Source organism: Camellia sinensis, chromosome 15 (genome assembly GCF_055761805.1).
Source record: "Camellia sinensis isolate YWXY chromosome 15, ASM5576180v1, whole genome shotgun sequence".
Classification (NCBI taxonomy): Eukaryota; Viridiplantae; Streptophyta; class Magnoliopsida; order Ericales; family Theaceae; genus Camellia; species Camellia sinensis.
The window spans coordinates 122,932,176-122,957,544 of record NC_138975.1 but is presented as its reverse complement, the minus strand read 5'-3'; the positions used below and the strand labels follow the sequence as shown (position 1 = coordinate 122,957,544).

General features: G+C 39.0%; 1 protein-coding gene across 3 annotated transcripts; it reads left to right on the top strand.

Moving 5' to 3' along the window:
* The first annotated feature begins 740 nt into the window (after nucleotides 1-740).
* Nucleotides 741-25,369, top strand: LOC114275655 (Transducin/WD40 repeat-like superfamily protein). 3 transcript variants are annotated; one of them, XM_082909739.1, is made up of 14 exons: nucleotides 741-1,087; nucleotides 4,818-4,901; nucleotides 4,996-5,123; nucleotides 11,009-11,081; nucleotides 11,195-11,278; nucleotides 11,462-11,548; nucleotides 11,862-11,932; nucleotides 12,113-12,164; nucleotides 12,280-12,337; nucleotides 22,469-22,569; nucleotides 22,689-22,843; nucleotides 23,669-23,777; nucleotides 24,800-24,856; nucleotides 24,939-25,369. In XM_082909739.1, exons 1-14 carry the CDS (start codon nucleotides 977-979, stop codon nucleotides 25,092-25,094), a joined length of 1,326 nt encoding a protein of 441 aa, XP_082765865.1. In that variant the 5' UTR covers nucleotides 741-976; the 3' UTR covers nucleotides 25,095-25,369. The 3 variants fall into 3 exon arrangements, with proteins under 3 accessions (XP_082765865.1, XP_082765867.1, XP_082765866.1); XM_082909741.1 differs by having other exon boundaries at nucleotides 805-1,087; nucleotides 5,006-5,123; XM_082909740.1 differs by lacking the exon at nucleotides 741-1,087 and adding an exon at nucleotides 4,025-4,130.

Below are 25,369 nucleotides of genomic sequence, written 5' to 3'. Positions count from 1 at the left end.
AAATTTAACAAAAAAATAATATTTTAATCATTAAACCCAATGTTGATTTTTATAAAATGTCTAAAATATATATTTTGTCATCAATTTTAATTAACAGAAATAAGCAGATAATTTAGATTGAAAACAAATGAAAAATCAAAAGTTTAAATTGATAAAATAAAAAAATTCAAAATTTATTTTATTACAAGAGTTCAATTCTAAGTAGTCTCTCTTTTTTTTTTTTATAAGTATTTTTGTTCTAAAAATTAGATTAATAAGTCATATTACGTGATACGTTCCCATTTAAAACACTAACGACTTTTAACTGAAGAAATTTGTCATAAAATTAAACTTTAAGGGGCAAGAGTGACAAATGTTAAACATTGGGACTTACCATAATTTTTAAAAATATAAAACAAAAAAGGGTAAATTACACTTACACCCCTTAGATTTGGATTTAATATATATCATTCATGACGTTTGGAGAATTATACTGACCCCCTGTCATTGTAGTTATTTAGACAAAATTAACATTGGTATAACAAATATATTGAATTCATACACACTCTTTTTTCATGCTTTGCTTTGTTTTACTTTCTTTGTTTTTTTTTTTTAATATAATTTATTTTGTTTTTTTACCAGAAATTATTACCTTTTATATAAGTTGGAATTTGTGAAATGAAATTATTAACTATAAGAGTAAAAATATAATTTTTTAAATGTCAAAGATGTAATAAATCCAAATATCAAGGTTTAAGTGTAATTTACCAAAAAAAAAAAAAAAACACTTGGGATTTTCTCTAACATAACATGGGCAGAAGCTTTGGTGCTCGCAAAAATGGCGGCAACACTAGTAGCAATATAAGCACAAACTACACTCAATTTGTTGCAGAGAACTAGGGTTCTCAAGCGAACCCGGTTCAGATTTTTCCCAGTTGAAAAGGGTAATAAAATATTTTATTTTTGAATTCGAAAGAGATTTTAGGGATTGTTAGGAATGGAAACCAGCAACGCTAGCGGCTTGGAGCAGGCATTGCAGGATGGGAAGCTGTATCGTCAGGTCAATGCTTTAATCGTTGCCCATCTTCGCGACAACAATCTGAATCAGGTAACAAAAAATACCCATTTGTTCTTTTTGTTGAATTCAGTCTTATATTTTCTGTTTGGTTGCTGAGAAAGTCAGGGGGAAAAGATATTCTTTTATTTTTATTTTTAAAAGACGTGTTTTTCTGTTGTTTTGGATGGTTATTTGTGGATATGATCTATCACTGTGATTTGGGTTTGTAGTTTAGACTGGAATGGAAGGGGTGTACTTGTTTCTTTTTTGTTATGCGATAATAGTTAAAGATAGTGGCTTTAGCAATTGAGTAAACTAATCTTTAACTTGTAAGATTTGCCATTGCTTGAAACCAATCACTAAACAATCAAGGCCACATTAGGACTAAAATTATATAAATTGTTATTTACATATACACAAGCAAGCAACCAGGGTAAGTTATTTTATTACATATTACCTATCGGGTCATTCCAGAGCACGATGTGTACCATATCTCAAGTGCCATAACTAAATAATGAGTCATAATCAAACACTTTGTATAACTAAAGACCTTTTCAATCATAACCAAAATAATAATCTAGGTCATGACCAACATCAAAATGAGTCATACATAACTAACACCACAATGGGTCATAACCAAATACCAAAAACATCATAACTGGGCATATGGTACACACCATTTTGGAGTGTGTATTATTGAATTTCCCTTATCTGAAAGGCTGTTAGCATATAAGAAAGTTATGAAAATAAAGCCGGTGTGGAAGGCCTTGAGCTGTATCAGTCAGTCATGTTGGTTCAGTTAATGATGAGATCATGGATACCCCACTTTCTGAGGAAAATAAACCTAGCCACCGTAGATGGAGTTGTAGTTATATTAGGATTTAATTATACTCGTCTGTGGCAACAAATAAGCTATGTACCCATCCAAGGATGATGTACTTTCTGTATGATAAAAACAATTAGAAGGGTTGTTGGTCGTAGAGGAAAGGGTTTCTTGAGTCCTAGTTAAACTAGGTTCAAATCCTAGCTGAGCCAGGCCCTTATTGTAAACAGTAAGTCCAGAGTAGATTTTACAATTTTGGGACCATTATTGTGATGACCGGGTCCCTCTTTCTCTCTTTCATTTCCTTCTTTTTGGTGACGTTCTCTTTTGGCTCTCGTTGGGTTTGAAACGTTCGGGGGACGTTCCCAATCGAAAACTATTACTCTTGTCTTGTTCGGTGTCGATTTTCATTAGTTCCGGAGAGCGTGGGGTTAGGTCCGAAGTGCCCGGGAGTGAAGCGAAAATCTGCTGGGTTGCTGCACGTGCGGGGGCCCAGGGCCGCACGTGCGGGAGGCCAAGCCGCACGTGCGGGAAGAGAGGTGTTTGGCTGGGGAGCACACTGCTTAAAAAGCAGGTGCGGGCTGAGGTGCGGGAGGATTCCCGCACACGCGGGGATGAGGGCTGCACGTGCGGGGATGGGTGCCGCACGTGCGGCACTCTGCAGTCCGAAAATCCTTGTTTTTTTTCCTTTTTGGTCTGAAGGTGTATCTCATTTTTGACACTTCTCTCTCTCTCTAAACCATATTTTCCTCTTCCTTCTCTCTAGAAAGACCTCCCCAAACACCTATAGACTTTGATCCTTGCAAATCTTGAGTTGAGAATCATCATCTTCTCCCTCCAATTTTGAAGATCAAGAGTTGGAGCCCCATTTGGTGTGGTGGAAGTCAAGCTCTCTCATCTTTGATTTTAGGGTTTCTTCTTCCAATCTTCTCCAAAACTTTGAGGTAGGGAAATTTCCATGAATTATATATATATTTATGTTAGATTTGGCTGGTTTAAGGGTTTTTCATAAATGATGTTGGGAGTTTGGTCTTATCTCACAAATGCTAGAGTTTCAATGGTGGGTTTGATTTCTCTCTCTTTCAAACTATCTTCATGAGGAGTATAACTCACATAATAAGAGAGTTGGTGTCATGAGAGAAAACCTTTTCAAAGGATGGAGATGTTTGCATTGTTTTTGACAAAAACCCTAGAAATTTTGGGAAATTTTATAAGATATGAACATGCTTAGAGGTGCCTTGTTGTTCTATAATGAAAGAGTAAACTTTCATCATATGTTTTGCAAAAATGGTAATTTACATGATACATGAGAGATGAAATGTGATTTTTTTTACTTTATGGTTGAGCATTTAAAGGTGTGTTGTTGTGAGACAATAAATGGTTGGGTATAGGGGTTGATGTTTGAAAGATATCACTTGTGACCTCGAAGGGGATAAATTGTTATGAATTGGACAAGTTGTGGGATTGTTGTTGCTATAATTGATGGCATGGCCATTGTGAAATAGTGTTGAGGAGAAGTAATGAATAATGTAGTAAATTTGATTTTGTTGTAGAAACGTTTTATAATGGGAAGATGTTTTGAGATACCTTGTATTGCATCATGCCTCCATTTGATTTATCATTACTATTGCCATCCTCATCATGTTTAATTTGAGAAGAATTACACTATAATGAGAACCATGAAACTGTGTATGGGGTAAATACGGTGGTAAGTCCGGTTAGGGGGTGTAGATGAATTTGATAAGTTGACCTGAGTGTCTATGGTGAAAGACCAGAAAACCGCACGGATAGGTGTCGAGCCTTTCGGTTAATACCGGTAAAAATGACAGTTTGGTAGTACTCGTAGGGTCTACTTGCAGACACCAGCATAGGAATTACCAGTGTCGTATTTACCGTCCCCTTGTGATTAAAAAATTTTAAATTTGGAAATTTATGAGATTGGAATTATAGATGAAATGCATGGTGTTTCTCAAAAAAGACATAAATGATATTTTGAAAAGAGTATTGCATCGCATTTGCACTTACATTCAATTTTGACCATCTAACATAAACGTATATACTTTGTTTGGTATTTCTTTACTGGACTTTATGCTCACCCCTATAGATTTTGGTACAGGTAAAGACGTGGTAATCCCGCCAAGTTGAGGGCGTGGGTAATTGTAAAGGGCACATGGCTTTTCTTTTGTTGTGACTTCTTTTGTAAAGCCAAGGGCTAACATGTTTGGGTTCGAAAGACCTCTTTTGTGTAACCGGGCTACAGCCTTGAAAGATGTAAGCCCGTAAGGGCACTTTATTATTTTGATAATAGGTGCTTCACACGCTATAGATTCATATATCTTTTTGTTTAGTGAATGTATACTGCATGTGGAACTTTTGTATTAAATCCATTTATTATATAAATGAAGATGGAAGAGATATTGTCATTGTATAGAGAATGTTTGTTCATTTGGGGGTTCATGTTGGATTATTTTCGGGGCGTGACAATTATGGTATAAATACGTAATGCATACAAAATGTATTTTAAAAGTCCATTAGGTTGGATCACCTACGTGAACATCCTCTATACAAACTGTTGCCTAAATATGTTAATACGCTCTAAGCCAACCATGGCTATTTATGTTGTAGAGGTCAGTGTTCTTTGTTAGTGTAGTAACAATCATGCTAAATGCTAATTCAACTTTCTCTGAAAAATTATCGGTATTTTTTGGAATAACTTGTAGGAAAAAGTCAATATCCATAAGTGGATCCAAATTTTATGCTGATCATCTTGCATCAACAACTGAGTACAAGTTTGCAATAAAATCCATTTACATGTCTTCTTTCATCATAATCAGAAACAAAATGTTTTAGGTTTTAAATTTATTTCTCTTTGCTTCCTTAGTTTTCTCAGCAACTAAATAGAGAACCGATTATTTTGAAGGTTGAGACTCTGTATATTCACGATACTGTACTTTACAGGCTGCAAGTGCAGTTGCTTCGGCTACAATGACACCATTGAATGCTGAGGCTCCTCCAAACAAGCTTGTTGAACTGGTTTCAAAGGTTTGTATATATTTGCTAAAGTTTTTGTTCTCAAGTTTTTAAAATTTTTCATTGTTTGGCAAGGCGAAAATTTATTAGTCTAAGAAGTTAACAGGGTCTTGCAGTGGAGAAAGATGAGATGTTAAGAGGGATTTCTTCATCTGCATTGTTTGATTCAGGTGCAGCAGTACCTGTGGGATATGGTTCAATACCAGCTCCTCGCGCTGTCGCTGTTGATTTTGGGTAATTTGTTTCTCCAACTCACAGTCCTATTTTTCTGTTTATGCTTTGTTGTTATATCATTTACTTTTAATGCTTGCTTCCATTGGTTTTAGTATGTCATACAGTAAAACGCACTATTATTGTAAAGTATGTCAAATATCTTGTGTTTGGCAAATGAGAACTGATATGTGTATGCACTTTTTAATGTAATAATGTATTTACGCATTACAGTAATTGCAAAAAAGGTGCATGTGTGGAATATGCTTCATGGCATGCTATGTAGTATATCCAGATACAATTCTGTATATCTGCAATGAGCACTTCTAATCTCCTAGTTGATATCCAGCTTTCCCACTGCTGCTTTTTTCCTGCGATGTTGCTCTGTATTCACGGATTCTTTAAACTCCTTGATTGCCTCCCACTGCTAAATTATTTTGCATGGTAGGGATGGAATTGATTGAAAGTAACAGTGATTAGACAACTATCACAGAACTTAGGAGATGGTAGTTTGGAAGGGGATATTAAGTGCATTAGGTTAAACTTCTTCATGGCTAGTGGTTCTTGTCACCAGACCAATGAATGATATATATATATATATATATATTAGATAGGCCCTGTGCCTGGTCAGAAATATAGTGAAAAGCTTTCACATAATTTCCTTCGGATTGAGCTAACATCTGTTATGGTTGTCATTCGAGTAAAAGAATCTCCATTCCATAACCATATTCTCCCCTATGTACAGAATGAGAATGTAAGAATTTATGTATTATTGATTGATGTTTATTGATATCTATTACAATGATTCATGATTCTTATATATAGAAGAGGGTGAGTGTGTAGTAGGTAAGGAGTAGGTGAAGTGGAGGTGGTAGTGGTGTAGTGGGTTAGGTTTAGTGGAGTAGGTGAGGTGGTAGTGGTGTAATGGGTTAGGTTTAGTGGAGTAGGTTTAAGTGGGTGAAGTAGGTGGAGAGTAGGTGGATTTTAACAGCCCCCCGCAAACTCAAGGGGGATAGGAACTAACCAACTTGAGTTTGGAGAGAGTAACAAAACAAGAAAATACATAAAAATAAAAGAGGATAAGAGACACTGTATGGTCGTGTCAGACCATTGGTGAAGACACTGGATGGTGGTGTCATAACGTTGTAGAGGACACTGTATGGGGTGTCATAACCATGTAGAGGACACTGTATGGTGGTGTCATAGCGGTGTAGAGGACACTGGATGGCGGTGTCAGACCGATGTAGAAGACAGTTTATAGGGTCATGTCGGACCGTTGTAGCAGACACTGTGTGGTCGTCTCAGACCGATGTAAAAGACAGTTTATGGGGTCATGTCGGACCGATGTAGAAGACAGTTTACGGGGTCATGTCGGACCGTTGTAGCAGACAATGTTGTGACAGTTGTTGTGACAGTTTACAGAGTCTTGTCGGACCCATAAAGGAGCTAACCGGAATCAATGTCGGGACAGTTTACAGAGTCTTGTCGGACCCATAAAGGAGCTAACCGGAATTAATGTCGGGACAGTTTACAGAGTCTTGTCGGACCCATAAAGGAGCTAACCGGAATCAATGTCGAGACAGTTTACAGAGTCTTGTCGGACCCATGAAGGAGCTAACCGGAATCAATGTCGGGACAGTTTACAGAGTCTTGTCGGACCCCTAAAAAGTCGCACCCTCAAAAGGTGTGCCCAATCTTTCAAAAGGCGTGCCATCAAAAGGCGTGCCCAATCCATAAAAAGACGTGCCATCAAAATGCGTGCCCAATCCATAAAAAGACGTGCCATCAAAAGTTGCGCCCTCAAAAGGCGCGCCCACTTCATCAAAAGTCGTGCCCGACAGAAAGTGTCGAGCCATCAAAAGGTGAGCCGGAGACGCGGCGAGGCACGTGAGCGACAGAGTGGCGTGTCGGCCGCGTCGTCAGTGTCGATATAAACCAATGCGGAGGCTGTGCTTGAGGCAGAAGCGAAAACAAAAAAACCTGGGAAAAAACTTCTGAAAAACTCTTCATTTTCTGAGAGAGATATTCGTTTTTCTGAGAGATTGCCTCTAAGAGCTGCAAATCTTGAAACACTCCCCTTCCGAACATTATCAGTCTGAAATTGCTATTTCGCTGAAACATTCAGCAACCCAAAAAACATGGCCTCTTCTTCCCGTTCAGCTACCCAGAATATGGCCTCTTCATCTCGTGGTCTACTCACTCTCTTTCCCGACCTCAACGAGTCAACAAGAGAGATAACTGGTGCGGAGGCCCGTGAACCTCAACCAAACACCTCTGGTTTTGCTCCGTTGAACTTTCCGATGCGGTCGGTGGAGCAAAGAATGGCAGTGCAGTCGGATGTGGAGGCCAATCAGTATACATTGAAGTCATGTGTGGAAACCATGACTGCGGTTACAAATTTGTCGAACCGGCTGCAGAGTAGGACAAATGAGGTGCATCAGTTAAACGCCCAACTGGCTCTGCTCCAACGCATGTATAAGGATGCGCGAGCAGAGTTAAGTGTGCTAAAGGCGGAAAATAAGGAGCTGAAGCGGAAGGCCACCGTGATGTTCCGATTTGGAGGTCCACCGTATGCTGTAGTGGAGGAGCAGGGAGGAGGCAACTTGCTTGGTGGTCTAGGAAGCACGGAGGCAACACCGGCAAGGACCACCCAGGACGGAGGCAAGAAGAAAAGACCGGCGGCTGAGTAGAGAAGAAAAATCCCACTGTGGGTGTGGTAGTTTTGTTTTTGTTTGTGTGGGTTTTCTTTTTCTTTTTTTTTTTTTTTTTTTTTTTTTGATGTAAAAGTGTGATCGGGGTTGATCCCCTGATATGAATAAAATGACAAGGTTGTGGAATGTTGTTGGTGTTATTTTGTGGTGTTGTTTTGTTTAATAAGAAAAATAAAATAAAAGAAAATAATGGATAAAGAAAATAGAGAAAAATATTTGTGGATGGAATAAATTAAGAGAAAGGAGAGATATGATTAAAGTGGGTTTGAAAGTGGGAAAAGATGAGAGAGAGGGAGATAGAGTGGGTGCATGATGATGATGTTGGGTCCATGGAGAGAGAGAGAGAGATGTCCAAGAAGCTTGTGCTTTTGATAGTTACACATTACCCAAGCTGTATGTGAAGATGCATGTTACTGTCTTACACTTCTGCAGGCTTGGTATTCTTTGTGGGGCACTTGCAACACGTGACATTGAAAATTGTATTCGAAAATGATGACATCTCCAACATGAAACGTCTTGGAAGCAGCCCAGGCCTTGTAATCAATATTCCCAATGATGGTTCAACCAGCGGAGTCCCCAACCTTGTACACTGCTGCCATTGAAACCTTCAAGCCAGCAAACATGGCTACCAACAACAGAGCCACAGCTCTACACCCCACACCCAAATCCATGGCTAAGAGAGAGAGAGCAAATCGGGAAAAAAAAAACAGCAGTGACGAGCAGAAAAGCAGCGCCAGAAACGCCAACGACGACTACGAGTAAGAGTACAACCACGGATATGTGAGAGGCAAGGTGAACGGCGATAGAGGCTAGACGATGATGCGGGTGCCGCCGCCGACATAGCGGAGGAGGGGTGTAAGAAAATGATGAAGAAGTCAAGGTATGTGTAGAAAATAAGCGGAATAGGTTGAGGTCCGGCGGGCGGCCAAGGCGAGGTTACCGCCCGCCGGTGAAGCGAGAAATACTAAGGTCTTAACCTTGCTCTGATACCATGTAAGAATTTATGTATTATTGATTGATGTTTATTGATATCTATTACAATGATTCATGATTCTTATATATAGAAGAGGGTGAGTGTGTAGTAGGTAAGGAGTAGGTGAAGTGGAGGTGGTAGTGGTGTAGTGGGTTAGGTTTAGTGGAGTAGGTGAGGTGGTAGTGGTGTAATGGGTTAGGTTTAGTGGAGTAGGTTTAAGTGGGTGAAGTAGGTGGAGAGTAGGTGGATTTTAACAGAGAATAATACATGGAGTCAAAAAAGATTAAAATAGGCCTGTTTGTTGGCGGCAGTGTTTTTAAAGGCTCAAGGTGCACCAAGGCGCTGAAGGTCTCTTGGGGCTTAGGCGCAAGGCAAGGCAAGGCAAGACGCGGGTTTTATTGAAGCAAGGCACACAATCTTAGTGAAAAATAGATAAATTAACATAGACTAATGATTCATACTAGTACTAAGACAATTTTTTTTTAAAAAAAAAATATTAATAATAACAAAGACATATAATTGCAAAAAAAAAAAAAAAAAAAAAAAAACAAAAATAGAGACAAGCATGGAAGAGAAGCCAAAAAAAACAAAGGAGCAGCAGAAGAAGAAGCAGGAAAAAAAAAAACACAGAGCAAGAAATTGAGTTGAAGAAGCAGGAAAAAGAAAAAACAGAGAGCAAAGAAGAAGTAGAAGAAGAGGAAGAGAGAGAGAGAGAGAGAGTCGGAGTCGAAGAAGCAAAAAAAAAAAAAAAAAAAATAGAGAGCAACCGGCGAAGAAGACGAAGAAGAAAAAAAAAAAAAAAATATATATATATATATATAGCAAGTTGAAGAAGCAACTCGAAGAAGGGGAAGGAGAAAAAAAATACCTAGCAACCAGCGAAGGATGACGAAGGCCTTGTTTGGGAAGTGGCTATTTTGGAAGCTTTTTGGCTTTTTGACTATTTTAGTAGGCTATTTTAGTTTTTATGTTTGGGAAGATGAGATGGATTTTTATTTGAGTTGTTGTATTAAAAAATGTGTTGAAATGATATTTGAAATTAAATGACAAATTTGTCCTTAAGATCACATTTGCCAAAATTGATGTAAAGGGGCAAAATCGTAATTTAGCAAGTGATGGAACAACTTGACAAGGTTACACTGTCCCACGGCAGCCCTATTTATTTATTTATTTATTTTTTAATAAAAGGGGTTGGTTTTGAAACTTTTTGACTTTTTTTTAGTTTGAGGCTAATCCCAAACACCCCCCGAAGAAGAAGAAGAAAAAAGGAAAAAGAAAAAAAAAGAAGGTCGAATTGAATACCCAGCAACCGGCAACCGGCGAAGAGGAAGAAGAAGAAGAAGAAGAAGAAGAAGAAGAAGAAAAAGAACTTACCTCAATCGAAGTCGAAGTCGAGAGAGACGAGCCCAGAGGAAGAGACGACACAGATTTCTTTGATAGATTAGGGATTTGAGTCGACTGATTTGGGTTGAGTTGCATTGTATGAGTTGTAATCCTATGTGGTTGGAGCCTTTCGAACACAAATCAGAGCCGTTAGATCAGAATCATAAACAAAAAAAAAAAAAAAAACCCACTTGGGCTCGCGTCTTGCGCCTTTCAACGCCTGGCCAAGTCGTGGCCAAGGCGCACGATTTATTAAATGCTCCTCGCCTTGGGTCCCTCCAGGCGCACTGCTTGCGCCTCGCTGCGCCTTGCCCCTAGGCACGCCTTTCACAACACTGGTTGGCGGTGAAGCAAGCAAATGTCTCATTTTGTTCATTGCAACAAATTTTATAGCAAAATTAATGAAATAGAAAAAGAATGATTCAAATTAAAATAATCTGAAAGGTTCCCTTCTAGCTGTCAACTGGCTGACAATAGCATCCAATGTTGCATTAATGATTTGTTTGTCGTCTGCTATTCTCTTTCTAAATACTAGTGTGTGTTTGAGCATGATTTTCCCCACTTCCCAGTAGGTTTCCACTTGTCTCAACAAAAAGCCCCAGATCATGTTTTTTCATTTTTATTTTTTCGTGGCAGTGTTTTGTGTCACAATTGGCTTTGCATCTTGACTCTAATTTTTTGTTATTCAATTCATTATTATTATTTTTTATTTATAAAAAAAGAATATTTTAGTGGGTGTTAGGCACATGAGGCTCTCATATACTGGAAGATTGATAATGCTGTAACATTTTATTACAGAAATTTTAACATAAAACAGCTAATCATTATATCTTTCCAAACAGTGCTGTGCATGATACAAAAGGCTCATCGAAGAGCTTTCCGAAGCATGAGACACGGCATGTTTCAGAGCATAAGGTTTGTATCTATAGTACAATTACTGTACTTTTGCTGTGTACTAATAACAAGAAGATTGAGCAATATTTAGCATGCTTTCCATCTAACTCAAACTGTTTGATCATATTCTGTAGAACGTTGCCAGATGTGCAAGATTTAGTCCTGATGGAAGGTTTCTTGCAACAGGGAGTGCAGACACATCAATTAAGCTCTTTGAGGTGTTGACCCTTAGCCTTGTTTGGATGCAGCTTTTTACTATCTTTTGGTTTTATCTTGTAGCTTATTTGTTAACAAAATCTACATTCGACAAAGAACTTCAGCTGGTCCCTTAATCATATGACCAATCTTTTGTTTGACATACACCCAATTTAACTCATACACCGTTACAATTTCTTTTGCAGATATCCAAAATAAAGCAAATGATGCTGCCAGATGCAAGGGATGGTCCTGTGCGACCTGTCGTACGGACATTTTATGACCATTTACAAGTAAAGCTTTGTTAACATGTTGAATGGTTGTTCTTGATAAATGGCGATTGCTGTGGAAATTTCCATTATTTTTTCCTCTCACCATCAACAATCTTTTACCTAGTCTGTAATAAATTAGAACCTCTGTTGTGGAGTTTACAGTGATTTTACCAAGCTGAATTTAATTGAGAGTTGATCTTTGAGTATACAAGTGGACTCTGGTTTTGTTGGTGAATCCTTTGACACAGTTTTCGCCATTTTGTTTTTTAGGACAATTGGATGATGTGTCCTCATCTATCCTATTTTGTTTAATGCTTTGCTGTTATCACTGCAGCCAATAAACGATTTGGATTTTCATCCTCAAAATACTATACTAATAACTGGGGCCAAAGATCACACAATAAAGTATGACACTTTTTGACTAGTTTACCTCTTTTATTTCTAATATTAAAATCTCTTATTGTTTATGCCCGCATATATTTTGTATAATTTTGTGATGCACATTTCAGACAATTCTCATCTCCTTTTAGACCTATACATAGAGCCCTAATATGCAGTATGTAAAAAATTTGATTGCACTCACAGGTTTTTCGACTTTTCAAAAACAGTAGCAAAAAGAGCATTCCGAGTTATCCAGGTTTGTATGGTTTACAGATTGTATCGTGTTTCTGGAGCATGGGTATAGAATTTGGGACTTCTTGACAATTTAATGGCTCTTTGTTTTTTGTTTTTTTTTGGTTGTGTTGTTTCAGGATACTCACAATGTGCGATCTGTATCTTTCCATCCATCTGGAGATTTTGTTTTGGCAGGTAATTATAATCTTTACATTGACCATTCTGAATTACTATATGATAGGTTTGAATTCTGGCACTGCATATTTATCGGCGATTTTTCTAAGCAACATTAGAGTTCCGTGGATAATCCATATTCTAGTTGAGGTGTTCATAAAAAAGCCTAAGTTTTAGGTACTTAACGCTTTCCACTTGGAAATTGTTGATTGTCATCCACTTTTCTCTTGCTATAAAGCTGATTTGAGCTAAAATGTATAGAGATATATACATCAACAACATTTATTTCATTCATCCCAATGTATCAACAACACAAAAATTCAAATATAAGTACAAGTATTAAAGAGATGAACAAAATAATTTCTAGTGGTTCAATGAATTGCCCACGTCCACTCCTAGCCTCCCTACTTGTGTTAATCCACTAAACAAATGGGTTTTCACTAGGGAATTCAAAAACTTTACATCCACTCCTTCAAGGGTTTTTACTAGGCTACCCCCAAACCTCTACCACAATCATACAATGGGTTTAGGCTCACCCAAAAGCACAACCTCCACAAACACAAATCCTACACTTCACTAGATTTTACAAACTCTAGAAATTGGGTTTCAGCAATGTAGTTTCTATGTGAGACAAGTATGGTGTGTGCAATGTTTTAAATAATGGTGGCGGTTACTGTAATGGCAGTGGTAATGCTGACGCGGTTGCAGGTGTAACGGCCATAGTGTAATGGTGGAGGCAACTGAAGTCGTCAATTTTTTAATTCTTTGCACAAGTTTAGGAAAACATATTGGTATGCATGTATGTTAGAATTTACCATCACCTACCACCACTACCACCTCACCTACTCCACTAAACCTAACCCACTACACCACTACCACCTCACTTACTCCACTAAACCTAACCCACTACACCACTACCACCATCCACTACACCTACATCTATATAAGGAACCATTTGTAATAGACAGAAAATAACAACACATATCAATCAATAATACAGTATTTTTAACATGGTATCAGAGCAAGGTTAACAACTTAGTCATTTTGCTTCACCGGCGGGCGGCAGTCTCGCTTTGGCCGCCTGCCGGACCTCTACACATACCTTCACTCCGCTGCCAAATTTCTTGCTGCTGGAGTTTTTGTACTCATCCTCGCTCCCTTAGTTCTTGTGCTTTGATCTTCATTTCTTCTGGAGTGAGGGAAGGCTGAGCAGCCTCAATTTTGGTGCTGACAGGTACCTTCGGCAACTCATCTATATCTGCATCATTCTCATGTTCAACTACCCAATTCACAGCAGCCTCAAGGCTGGTGTTATCGGAGTAATGAAGTGCCCTAATCGCCCTTGCTTTTGGAAATCCCATTCCTTCAAGTTCCTCAAGCAGCTTCTGGTCAACTTCTGGAACAATCGTTTCCTGAGGCTGACAACTACTACTACTCTCGCCTTGAGCATCCTCCATATTTCGATCTTTCTCAACCTCCAAACTTATTGGCTTCGCCACTTCCAAAGTCTTGTCCTCAAACTCAGTATGGCCAGTTCTCTTCGTGTGCGACGAGGTCTTCAACTATTGGGAGCCTCTTCACTATCTCATCTACAAATCTGGCATCCAGACTTGGGAATACCGCTCCCAGTTTGCACTTCGCTCACACCTATACCTTCTTTTTCATAAAGTAGTCGGCAGACCAGCTTCATTGTTGTTTAGTGAGAAAAAAAAAAAAGAAAAAAAAAAAAGTGTTTTATGCTGTAAGAATCTTTCCAACCCATGTGCACTTTTGCTTTTATTCTCCTTTTTGACCCATCATTCCACCACCTCCTTCTTTTGTTTTTTAAATCATATTTTTACCACCGCCCACTTCATGATACCCATTTTTTTTATTATTTATTATTATTATTATTATTATTATTATTATTATTATTCTTATTTAAAAAAAAAAAAAAAAAATACCAAACACCATTGCAAACAATTTCCAAATTTGCACAACCAACCATATTTTATTCATCTCAGGGAACAACCCCGATCAGAATTTTACACCAAAAAAAAAAAAAAAAAAAAAAAAAACACACACACACACACAAACAAAACAACCACACCCACAGCGGGATTTTTTCTTCTCTACTCTACTGCAGGTCTCTTCTTCTTGCTTTTCTCTTGGGTATCCCTTCCCGACGCTGCCTCCATACTTCCCACGCCGCCGAGCACGTTCACTCCCCCCTGCTCCTCCACTGCAGCATATGGCGGACCTCCAAATCGGAACATCACGGTGGCCTTCCGCTTCAGCTCCTTGTTTTCTGCCCTTAGCACGCTTATCTCTGCTCGCGCATCCTTATACATGCGTTGGAGCAGAGCCAGTTGGGCGTTTAATTGCTGCACCTCATTTGTCCTACTCTGCAGCCGGTGCGACAAGTTTGTGACCGCCGTCATGGACTCCACACATGCCTTCAAAGTATACTGATTAGCCTCCACATCCGTTTGCACTGCCATTTTTTGCTCCACCGACTGCATCGGAAAGTTCAACGGAGCAAACCCAGTGGTGTTTGGTTGAGGTTCACGGGACACCGCACCCGTTATCTCTCTTGTTGACTCGTTGAGGTCGGGAAAGAGAGTCAGCAGACCACGGGACGACGAAGCCATTTTCTCTCGCAACAGAGTGTTACAGACTCTCTTTCTCAGCACAACAGTGTTACAGCCTCTCTCTCTCAGCACAACGAAGAGTTTTACAGAGGATTTCGCAGGTTTCTTGCTTCTGCCTCGGCCTCAGGCTCTGTCTTGGTTAAATAGCCGAGGCAGCCACGCGCATCGCGCGCCTCTCTACGCCAGACAAACGGGCACGCCAGCCAAGACACTCACGTGCCACGCCATCATGTCCGGCACACCTTTTGATGAATTGAGCACGCCTTTTGATGGCACGCCTTTTGAAAAATTGGGCACACCTTTTGAGGGTGCAACTTTTACAAGGGTCCGACAAGACTCTATAAACTGTCCCGACATTAATTCCGGTTAGCTCCTTTATGGGTCCGACAAGACTCTGTAAACTGTCCCGACATAGATTCCGGTTAGTTTCTACAAGGGTCCGACAAGACTCTGTAAACTGTCCCGACATAGATTCCGATTAGTTTCTACAAGGGTCCGACAAGACTCTGTAAACTGTCCCGACATTGATTCCGGTTAGCTCCTTCATGGGTCCGACAAGACTCTGTAAACTGTCCCGACATTGATTCCGGTTAGTTTCTACAAGGGTCCAGCAAGACTCCGTAAACTGTCACAACAACTGTCACAACATTGTCTGCTACAACGGTCCGACATGACCCCATAAACTGTCTTCTACAACGGTCCGACATGACCCCATAAACTGTCTTCTACATTGGTCTGACACCGCCATCCAGTGTCCTTTACACCGTTATGACATCCCCATACAGTGTCCTCTACAACGTTAAGACACCACCATACAGTGTCATCTACAACGTTATGACACCACCATACAGTGTCCTCTACAACGTTATGACACCACCATCCAGTGTCTTCCCCAATGGTCTGACACGACCATATAGTATCTCCTATCCTCTTTTATTTTTATGTATTTTCTTGTTTTGTTACTCTCTCCAAACTCAAGTTGGTTAGTTTCTATCCTCCTTGAGTTTGCGGGGGGCTGTTAGAATTTACCATCACCTACCACCACTACCACCTCACCTACTCCACTAAACCTAACCCACTACACCACTACCACCTCACCTACTCCACTAAACCTAACCCACTACACCACTACCACCATCCACTACACCTACATCTATATAAGGAACCATTTGTAATAGACAGAAAATAACAACACATATCAATCAATAATACAGTATTTTTAACAATGTATTTATTTCAGAATCACATTTAGTGAGGTTCAAAATGATTTTTAGTATTTTTGTTGTAGAAATTTAATGTATAAAGAGAAATAAAGAATTGTATTATTGATTCATGTATTGATGTATATTACAATGATTCATGATTCCTATATATAGAAGAGGGTGAGTGTGTAGTAGGTAAGGAGTAGGTGAAGTGGAGGTGGTAGTGGTGTAGTGGGTTAGGTTTAGTGGAGTAGGTGAGGTGGTAGTGGTGTAGTGGGTTAGGTTTAGTGGAGTAGGTGAGGTGGTAGTGGTGTAGTGGGTTAGGTTTAGTGGAGTAGGTTTAAGTGGGTGAAGTAGGTGGAGAGTAGGTGGATTTTAACAGCCCCCCGCAAACTCAAGGGGGATAGGAACTAACCAACTTGAGTTTGGAGAGAATAACAAGAAAATACATAAAAATAAAAGAGGATAAGAGACACTGTTATGGTCGTGTCAGACCATTGGTGAAGACACTGGATGGTGGTGTCATAACGTTGTAGAGGACACTGTATGGGGGTGTCATAACCATGTAGAGGACATTGTATGGTGGTGTCATAACGGTGTAGAGGACACTGGATGGCGGTGTCAGACCGATGTAGAAGACAGTTTATGGGGTCTTGTCGGACCGTTGTAGCAGACAATGTTGTGACAGTTTACGGAGTCTTGCTGGACCCTTGTAGAAACTAACCGGAATCAATGTCGGGACAGTTTACAGAGTCTTGTCGGACCCATAAAGGAGCTAACCGGAATCAATGTCGGGACAGTTTACAGAGTCTTGTCGGACCCATGAAGGAGCTAACCGGAATCAATGTCGGGACAGTTTACAGAGTCTTGTCGGACCCATGAAGGAGCTAACCGGAATCAATGTCGGGACAGTTTACAGTCTTGTCGGACCCTTAAAAAGTCGCACCCTCAAAAGGTGTGCCCAATCTTTCAAAAGGCGTGCCATCAAAAGGCGTGCCCAATTCATCAAAAGGCGTGCCGGACATGATGGCGAGGCACGTGGGCGCCTTGGCTTGCGTGCCCGTTTTGTCGGCTAGTGGCAAGAGGCGCGCGATGCGCGTGGCTGCCTCGGCTATTTAACGGAGGCTGAGGCCAGGCAAAAGGCTGAGACAAAAACTTGCGAGAGATATTCTGAGAGAGATTTCTGAGAGAGATATTCTGTAACACTCTGTTGTCTGAGAGAGATTTCTGAGAGAGATACTCTGTAATACTCTGTGGCCCAGAAAATGGCGTCATCTTCCCGGAGTCTGCTCACTCTCTTTCCCGACCTCAACGAGTCAACAAGAGAGACAACTGGTGCGGTGGCACTGGAACCTCAACCAAGCGCCCCGGAGTTTACTCCGTTGAACTTTCCGATGCGGTCTGTGGAGCAAAGAATGGCAGTGCAGTCGGATGTGGAGGCCAATCAGTATACTTTGAAGGCATGTGTGGAAAGCATGACGGCGGTCACTAACTTGTCGCACCGGCTGCAGAGCAGGACAAATGAGGTGCAACAGTTAAACTCCCAGCTGGCTCTGCTCCAACGCATGTATAAGGATGCGCGAGCAGAGATAAGTGTGCTAAAGGCAGAAAACAAGGAGCTGAAGCGGAAGGCCACCGTTATGTTCCGATTTGGAGGGCCGCCATATGCTGTAGTGGAAGAGCAGGGAGGAGGCAACTTGCTTGGTGGTCTAGGAAGCATGGAGGCTGGGCAGTCACGGGACAATCAAGAGAAAAGCAAGAAGAAGAGACCCGCAGTAGAGTAGAGAAGAAAAATCCCACTGTGGGTGCGGTTGTTTTGTTTGTTTGTTTGTTTGTTTTTTTTTTTTTGTTTTTTTTGTTTTTTTTTTTTTTTTTTTTTGGATGTAAAATGGTGATCGGGGTGAGTCCCGATATGAATAAAGCAAGTGTGTTTGGCAAACTCGAATGGTAGGTGTGGTAATGCAGAAAAATTAACTGGAATGAAATTTTTTTTTTTTTGTTTTTTTTTGATATTGGTATCATGGAGTGGGCGGTGGTACAAAAATATTGTGTAGAAAAAGAGGGAGATGGTGGAAAATTATTGTTTAGACAGAGAGAAGGCATGTGAGGTGTAAAGTGGAGGACAAAATAAAAGAAAAAAAGGTGAGAAATGTGATGATTTCTGTCCCTTCGCACAAAAACAGTACCACTAAAAGATGTTGTGGCTGCAAAGCCTGAAAAACTCAATGCATCAGTGGTTGATGGCGGAGACAATTGGAGTGTGGGACAGAGACAGCTTCTGTGCTTGGGGAGAGTCATGCTAAAACACAGCAAGATTCTGTTTATGGACGAAGCAACGGCTTCTGTCGACTCCCAGACCGATGCTGTCATTCAGAAAACCATTCGCGAGGACTTTGTGTCGTTTACAATAATCAGCATAGCTCACAGAATACCCACAGTTATGGACTGTGACAAAGTGATGGTTATGGATGCTGGATGGGCAAGGGAATATGAAGCCCCATCTCAGTTGCTCGAGAGGCCTTCGTTATTAGCCCAACAATACTCAGATTACTATGCATTTAGAGGCCATGAGGTGTACCAAACACCATTCAAGGAGGGGAAGAAAAGAGGGTCTGAGAAGCTTGATCAGAAGCAGGTTGTCCATAGGAAGTCCATTGATGCATTTGGACAGAGGACTTCACAGTATAGAGGTGTCACAAGGCATAGATGGACCGGTAGATATGAAGCCCATCTATGGGACAACAGTTGTAAGAAAGTTGGAAGAGGCAGGAAAGTGAAGGTATGTGTACAAAATTCCAGCGGGCAGCGAAGGCAAGGTTGCCGGCCGGCTGCCCGCCGGTGAGAAAACAAAATACGGGCCTAAATCTTATGGCTCTGATACCATGTAGAAATTTAATGTATAAAGAGAAATAAAGAATTGTATTATTGATTCATGTATTGATGTATATTACAATGATTCATGATTCCTATATATAGAAGAGGGTGAGTGTGTAGTAGGTAAGGAGTAGGTGAAGTGGAGGTGGTAGTGGTGTAGTGGGTTAGGTTTAGTGGAGTAGGTGAGGTGGTAGTGGTGTAGTGGGTTAGGTTTAGTGGAGTAGGTGAGGTGGTAGTGGTGTAGTGGGTTAGGTTTAGTGGAGTAGGTTTAAGTGGGTGAAGTAGGTGGAGAGTAGGTGGATTTTAACATTTGTTTATTTTTAAAACATGATCCAATATATATACTAATTTTTATATTAGTTTTAAGTTGCTATGGAGAATTTCCTATTATTGAATTTGTTTAATTTTGTTTACTTTATTATTAATTATAATTATGAATAACTTTTCCGATTTGTTAAGAAAAAAAAATGAAGTATGTTTAATATTAAAAATAATAGTCTCATAAATAGAAGCTCAAAATACAAAATGTCAACATAATAATGTAAAAGTACATAACATGAAATCTAAATTTTGTTGAATAAATTTAACATAAGAGAAATAGATATAAGTTCATATTCAAATATAATAAAGTAAAAAAGTAATGAAAACATAATGAAAGAGAAAATAGCAATATATACAAAATTTATTCAAGAAAAAAAGAAGCGTAATGGTCGTAACGGTGTTGTAGCGGCAATGTAACGGACACTACGGCCTTTATGTAACGGTGGCGGCTGTTATGGTCGTGAATTTTTGTCACACCGCTATAGCGGCTGTAACCGGTAGCAGTAACCACTACAACCGTTATGTAATGGCGTTACGTAACGGTTGCAACCGCTCCTTAAAACCTTGGGTGTGTGTCAATATGTATAAAGTACACTACAGGGATGAGTACTATACCTTCTGCAAGTAATGAATTCCAAGACTCCCTTAGAGCAAGCTCTTCCAAAACTTGTATTGAAGATTTGAAGGCTACACTCCCAGTCCAAGGCAGAATTCATACTCAAGATGCATATAAAGGTATATATGAGTTATAGTATAGCTCTAGGTGCCTTCCACTCATTAGGAAACCTGAAATGGGAGTGTTGGGGTGTATATATGGCCTTTTTTATTTTGAAAGTTTCTGAAGCTTGGTTGACCTTATGCCGTCATGGTTGGCCACTAACCACTATGGTCAATCACATCTATCCACTTGAATGGCCAACTGAATTATGGTCTCCCATTTTGGGCTCTTGGTACTCTCACTATGGTTGACCCTATCCATCAGGTTGGTTGACTGTACTGTGGGACTTAGACCACTCTTTGGACCTTCCAATGGTCGACCACACTCTGTAGCATGGTCGACCAAGCTGACAAACTTAGGCTTACTTAGCCCAACTAATCCTATCTTGGTCCCTGTCTTGTCCAAAGCTTTGTTTCATGCTGATGAACTCTTCCGTAGTAGTCGTTTAATGGCAGTGAAGATCTCCCATGGCACTTCAAGCTTGCAAGTTGATGTAGACAGTCCAATGAGCTTTCCATGGTGGTGGCTTTAGTTTTACCTTACATATACAAGTCAGGAAATTGTCAACCTATGCTAGCACTAATAACACGAACAAGCTTCTTAAATTATTGCGACCTGGTTTTTGATCCTCCATTTGTTTGGAATGACTTGATTGCTAGAATAAATGGTGAAAATAATTGCAAGTTTAAAGAGAGATTTAGCAGCAATTGTTTGGTTATTGCTACAGGAAGAGAATTTCTTGCAGAGTATGATGTTTGACAAAATGATGAAATATGCCAATGGTTTGAAATCTAGACCACTTGTGAACTGGAAAGGTGACCCAGGTTTAAGGGTTTGAGGCTCAAATTATAAATGAGCTAAAAATAAACTGTGATGTCATAATAACATTATTTGATATTAATTAGTAAACTAAAATATTACGTAATTACTAAAACTAAAGAAATATATTGGAAAAAACTTGTGAAACTGTGGCATTTCTATACCAACTTTCATCAATCTCCACACACTGACAACATCACAATGATGTAAAATGACAATTTAAAAAAATCGTAAACATCTTTTTACTTATATATATATATATATTTAAAAATTTTGTCTTAGGAAAGTTTGTGTTAACAACCAATTCATTTGCTGAAAAGATATGATAATATCAAATTTCAATAGCGTAAGGCAACACATTAATTCCTTGCAATGAACTCATATACGAAAGTGTTCTTTGTATTCCATAAAATTGAATCGTACCTTACAAATTGAAAAAAAAAAAAACAGTAAGATTGGCCCTCTCCGTAGCCCTAGGGTGAGCAAGCTAGTCTTTGATTCCTTCCTAGTGGATTGTGATCGATAGACCATGCCGAGTTCGCTTTCGCTCTTCCTGGGTGTGAATTTCTGCCTTTAGTAGGGACACCAACCTATGTTTTGGAGAAGAATCTCAGTACTGTATGACAAGTCACCACCAAGCATGAAATTAAGGAAGCAAAAACCCTCCTTTGCTTAATTTTATATTTTAAGAATTTCATTTTTTGAAACTTAAATGTCTTCAAATAGAGGATGGTGAGAGAGAGAGAGTCTAAAATAAGAGATATTCTTGAAACAAAGCAATGAAACTGAGGGTCTGGGAGAACATATAGATTGTACACAACTTGCATATATACTCGTACATGTTGCTGGCATAGACAGAGATGGACAGACACACACATACAGAGAGGGTTTCGAGGGAGGGTCATCAGTTCTCTGCACAGAGGGGGGGTGTCTGCACAGAGGGGGTGTGTGCCTCAAAAGCTTCAGAGGTTTCACTTTGAAATATAGTGAATAGTGTCAAGTTCAAACATAGTTGTATTTTATGGACACTAACCGTCGTGATACAACAAAACCCGTACTGGGTCATTTGAGTCAGCAAGTAAAATGACAGGCTAATGAATTTCCTCTAAATTTGATGTAGCATGATTTTAAGGGGTTTGAAAGAACTGGAACTCGTACCAGTTGATGGTTCAAACTGTTGGAACAGCTGGTCTGGTGTTGATTTTAACATTAGATATGCCTGATTCACTTAATTTTTTCTTGTCCTGGAAGAAATTTCTTCGGTCAGGTGGCCTATATATGGGTCAATCCGGAATCCTAAATGATAGGTTGGGATTTGACTTTTCTTTCTAGCTTACTCTGCTGAATAGTTTTTTCTTCTTCTTCTTCCTTTTTTTTTTTTTCTTTTTTTTTTCTTTTTTTTTTTTTTTTTTAGGGTTTCTTTTATTATTTCTTTCAGCAAGCATGAAATTTGATTTCATTCTTATCCATTACATTTTGGCTAGGAAGTTCAATTAAATGTCAGGTTTAGTATTTTTCTGGAATTCCTACATTTTTGTGTACCTTTTCTTCTGCTAATTGCTGGCTGACTTTGTGGAAACATTTACAGGCACTGATCATCCTATTGCACATTTGTATGATGTCAATACTTTTCAGTGTTACTTAACAGCAAAAGACCAAGATATTGGTGTTAATGGAGTCATAAATCAGGTATGGTTACACTTGTTTTTCTTTCTTTTCATTTTTTTTGGGTGCCAAAGAAAGAGGTTATCCTCATCCAATATGAACACAAGGTCATTAAGGCAATTGCTTTTGATTTGGTAATGCAGGTGAGGTATTCATCGACTGGTGGCATGTATGTGACAGCATCTAAAGATGGTGCTATTCGGATATGGGATGGGGTAACTGCCAATTGCGTTCGTTCTATAGTTGGTGCACATGGTACAACAGAGGCCATCAGTGCAAATTTTACAAAGGATCAAAGGTAGAACTATATAATGTCTCTAACATGCGTGTCTGTTTGTAATAACTTGTAAGGATCAAAGGTAGAGCTGTATAATGGCTCTAAGATGTGTCTCTGTGTAATAACTCGTAAGAATGATGACCTTTTGAATATTAATTATAGTGCTGATATAGATCGTGAAGTCAGTGTCTACCTCGAGTTGAAATTTGTTCAAGAGTTTAGTTTCTTTAGGATTTTATTTTTATTTTAGATTTCTTAATTCATATTTGATTTCAAATTGCTGGAGATCGTGAAAGAGCTCCATTTGGCTTGGAGTGGAGGTCAGGTGGGTAGGCAGAGGAGAAGGGCTTGGGGGTTGGTTCTGTTACTGCTTATGTGGTGATTTGGGATGAGCAGAATAGAAGAGCTTTTGATGGCTTGGAGAGACCCGTGCATAAAATTAAGAGTATTTTTTTCCCTTGTATAGTTGATTCTCAGGGTTGGTTACCCCGTCCTTTAACCAATTTTTAGATTTTGCGGAGACATTCAAATGGATTTTATAGCTTCTTTTTTGTATATGGTTGAGGTGTCCCCTTGGCGTCTTTTCTTTAATAAATTTTTACTTGTCAAAAAAAAAAAAAAAATCCTTATTAGTTTCCCAAATGCTACATCAGGCAGTTTCATAGTCACTGGGATGTAATTTGGATTTTCTTACAATTTTACTGATTAAAGCATGAACTATTGAAATACAAAAATGTCTATTATAGACAACAGGGCACTTTTATGCTTTGAATTTTGATGCTGTGATTGCATCTTATGCTCTTATATACTGGTTTTGTGGCATGACTGAATTGCTGAGTTGGCTAGGTTTGTTCTCTCCTGTGGAAAGGATTCTTCTGTGAAGCTCTGGGAAGTTGGCACTGGAAAATTGGTCAAACAATATCAAGGAGCCACACATACGCAGTTGCGATGCCAGGTATGTTCTGGGCCTCCTGCACAGCCTTCTTTGGAGAATGTATGCATGTCATTTGCACGTTTGCATGCATTTTTATGTAATCTTGGTTCTGTCGAGTCTTCTATACTGTCAAGAAAAATGTATTTGGCTATGCATGTTAGAAACATTTTCAACGCCATTTGCAATCATCCTTTTCATGATTACTACTGCAGAATATGATGAAGGATACAACTAATGTGAAAAATGTTCTAGTTGTAATTTATGTTAATTTTTAAGATTAGCTGGAGAACGGAGATGTTAGATATTTGACAATGTATTCTTGGCATTTTGAATGTAATACTTCCAATATACTTTGAGAAAGTTTTCTTATAAGAATTCTGTTTCACCTACGATTATCAGCTGGGAGGACATTCGTTCTCTGTGTGAGTCCTGAAGTTGCTATGATGGTTACGGAATTTGATTAAGGTTAATTGAGTGATTTGCTTCTAAAAATAATTCCAGTTTAATTTTAATCAAAAATTTTAACTAGCCCTTGAATTTCGGAGATCTTGTTGCGATATTCATGAGCCATACCCACTCATGGTGCAGCTTATTGAGCTGCATATATATACTTACAATATATATATTTTTAAAAAATTGGGAACCTGTAGTGTTTAGTGTAGCTTTTGCTTACAACTTATGAGACAAAAATATCTTAAATGAGTTGGTTATCTAAAAGTTGGAAGATTTGTGCTTTTAGCTTCTACTTTCTGATTATCAATTTTCGAACTACAATAAAACTAGGCCAAACAACCCCATAGTGCTTAACACTGTTTAATTTGATCATTAGCAGACTAATTGTTAAGATGTTTTTGTTTCACACATTCTATTCTGTTTTCTGCCAACGACAAATGTTTAGATAGGTACATTTAAAAATGATTAAAGTCTAGTCTCACATCACTGCATAAATAAAGAAAAAAAGAAAAAGAAAAGAGAGTTAAGTTTTGGAAACTTTTATGAATCCCATTGGCATTTAAGTAGGTGCTTTGTTATGTTCTCTGCAGGCTGTATTCAATGATACAGAAGAGTTCGTACTATCCATCGATGAACCGAGCAATGAGGTTTGTTCAAGTTCTCTGAGTTGATAGTTCACTATTTATTTCACTCGCTCGGTCTGAGTGTTTTAACTGATTTGGATTACAGATTATCATATGGGATGCACTAACAACAGAAAAAGTGGCAAGGTGGTCATCCAACCACGTTGGCGCACCTCGTTGGATCGAGCACTCACCAACAGAGTCAGCGTTTGTTTCGTGTGGGAACGACAGGTCAGTACGGTTCTGGAAGGAAATTATCTAGATATATATATATATATATATATATATATATGGAGATGGAAAGTTGGCATCTCTGTTCATAAGTTGCACAATGTGGCACCAAAATGTGTTTCTGGGTAGGAAGTAGTTTTGTAAAACTAATAAACCATGAGAGGAGAGAGACCAAACAAACATTGGAAAAATTTGGAGGTACATTGAAGATTTTGTATTCTCTCCTAATTATTGTCAAATTTAATTATAGTGATTTTTTTTTTTCACATTATCTATAATGAATTTTGGATGCTCTGATTGATTAAA

Coding starts and splice junctions, on each gene's coding strand:
- LOC114275655 (XM_082909739.1), top strand. CDS start 977: ATGGAAACCAGCAACGCTAGCGGCTTGGAGCAGGCATTGCAGGATGGG. Junction 11,279..11,461: donor CATCAATTAAGCTCTTTGAG/GTGTTGACCCTT, acceptor TTTCTTTTGCAG/ATATCCAAAATAAAGCAAAT. Junction 11,933..12,112: donor GCCAAAGATCACACAATAAA/GTATGACACTTT, acceptor TTGCACTCACAG/GTTTTTCGACTTTTCAAAAA.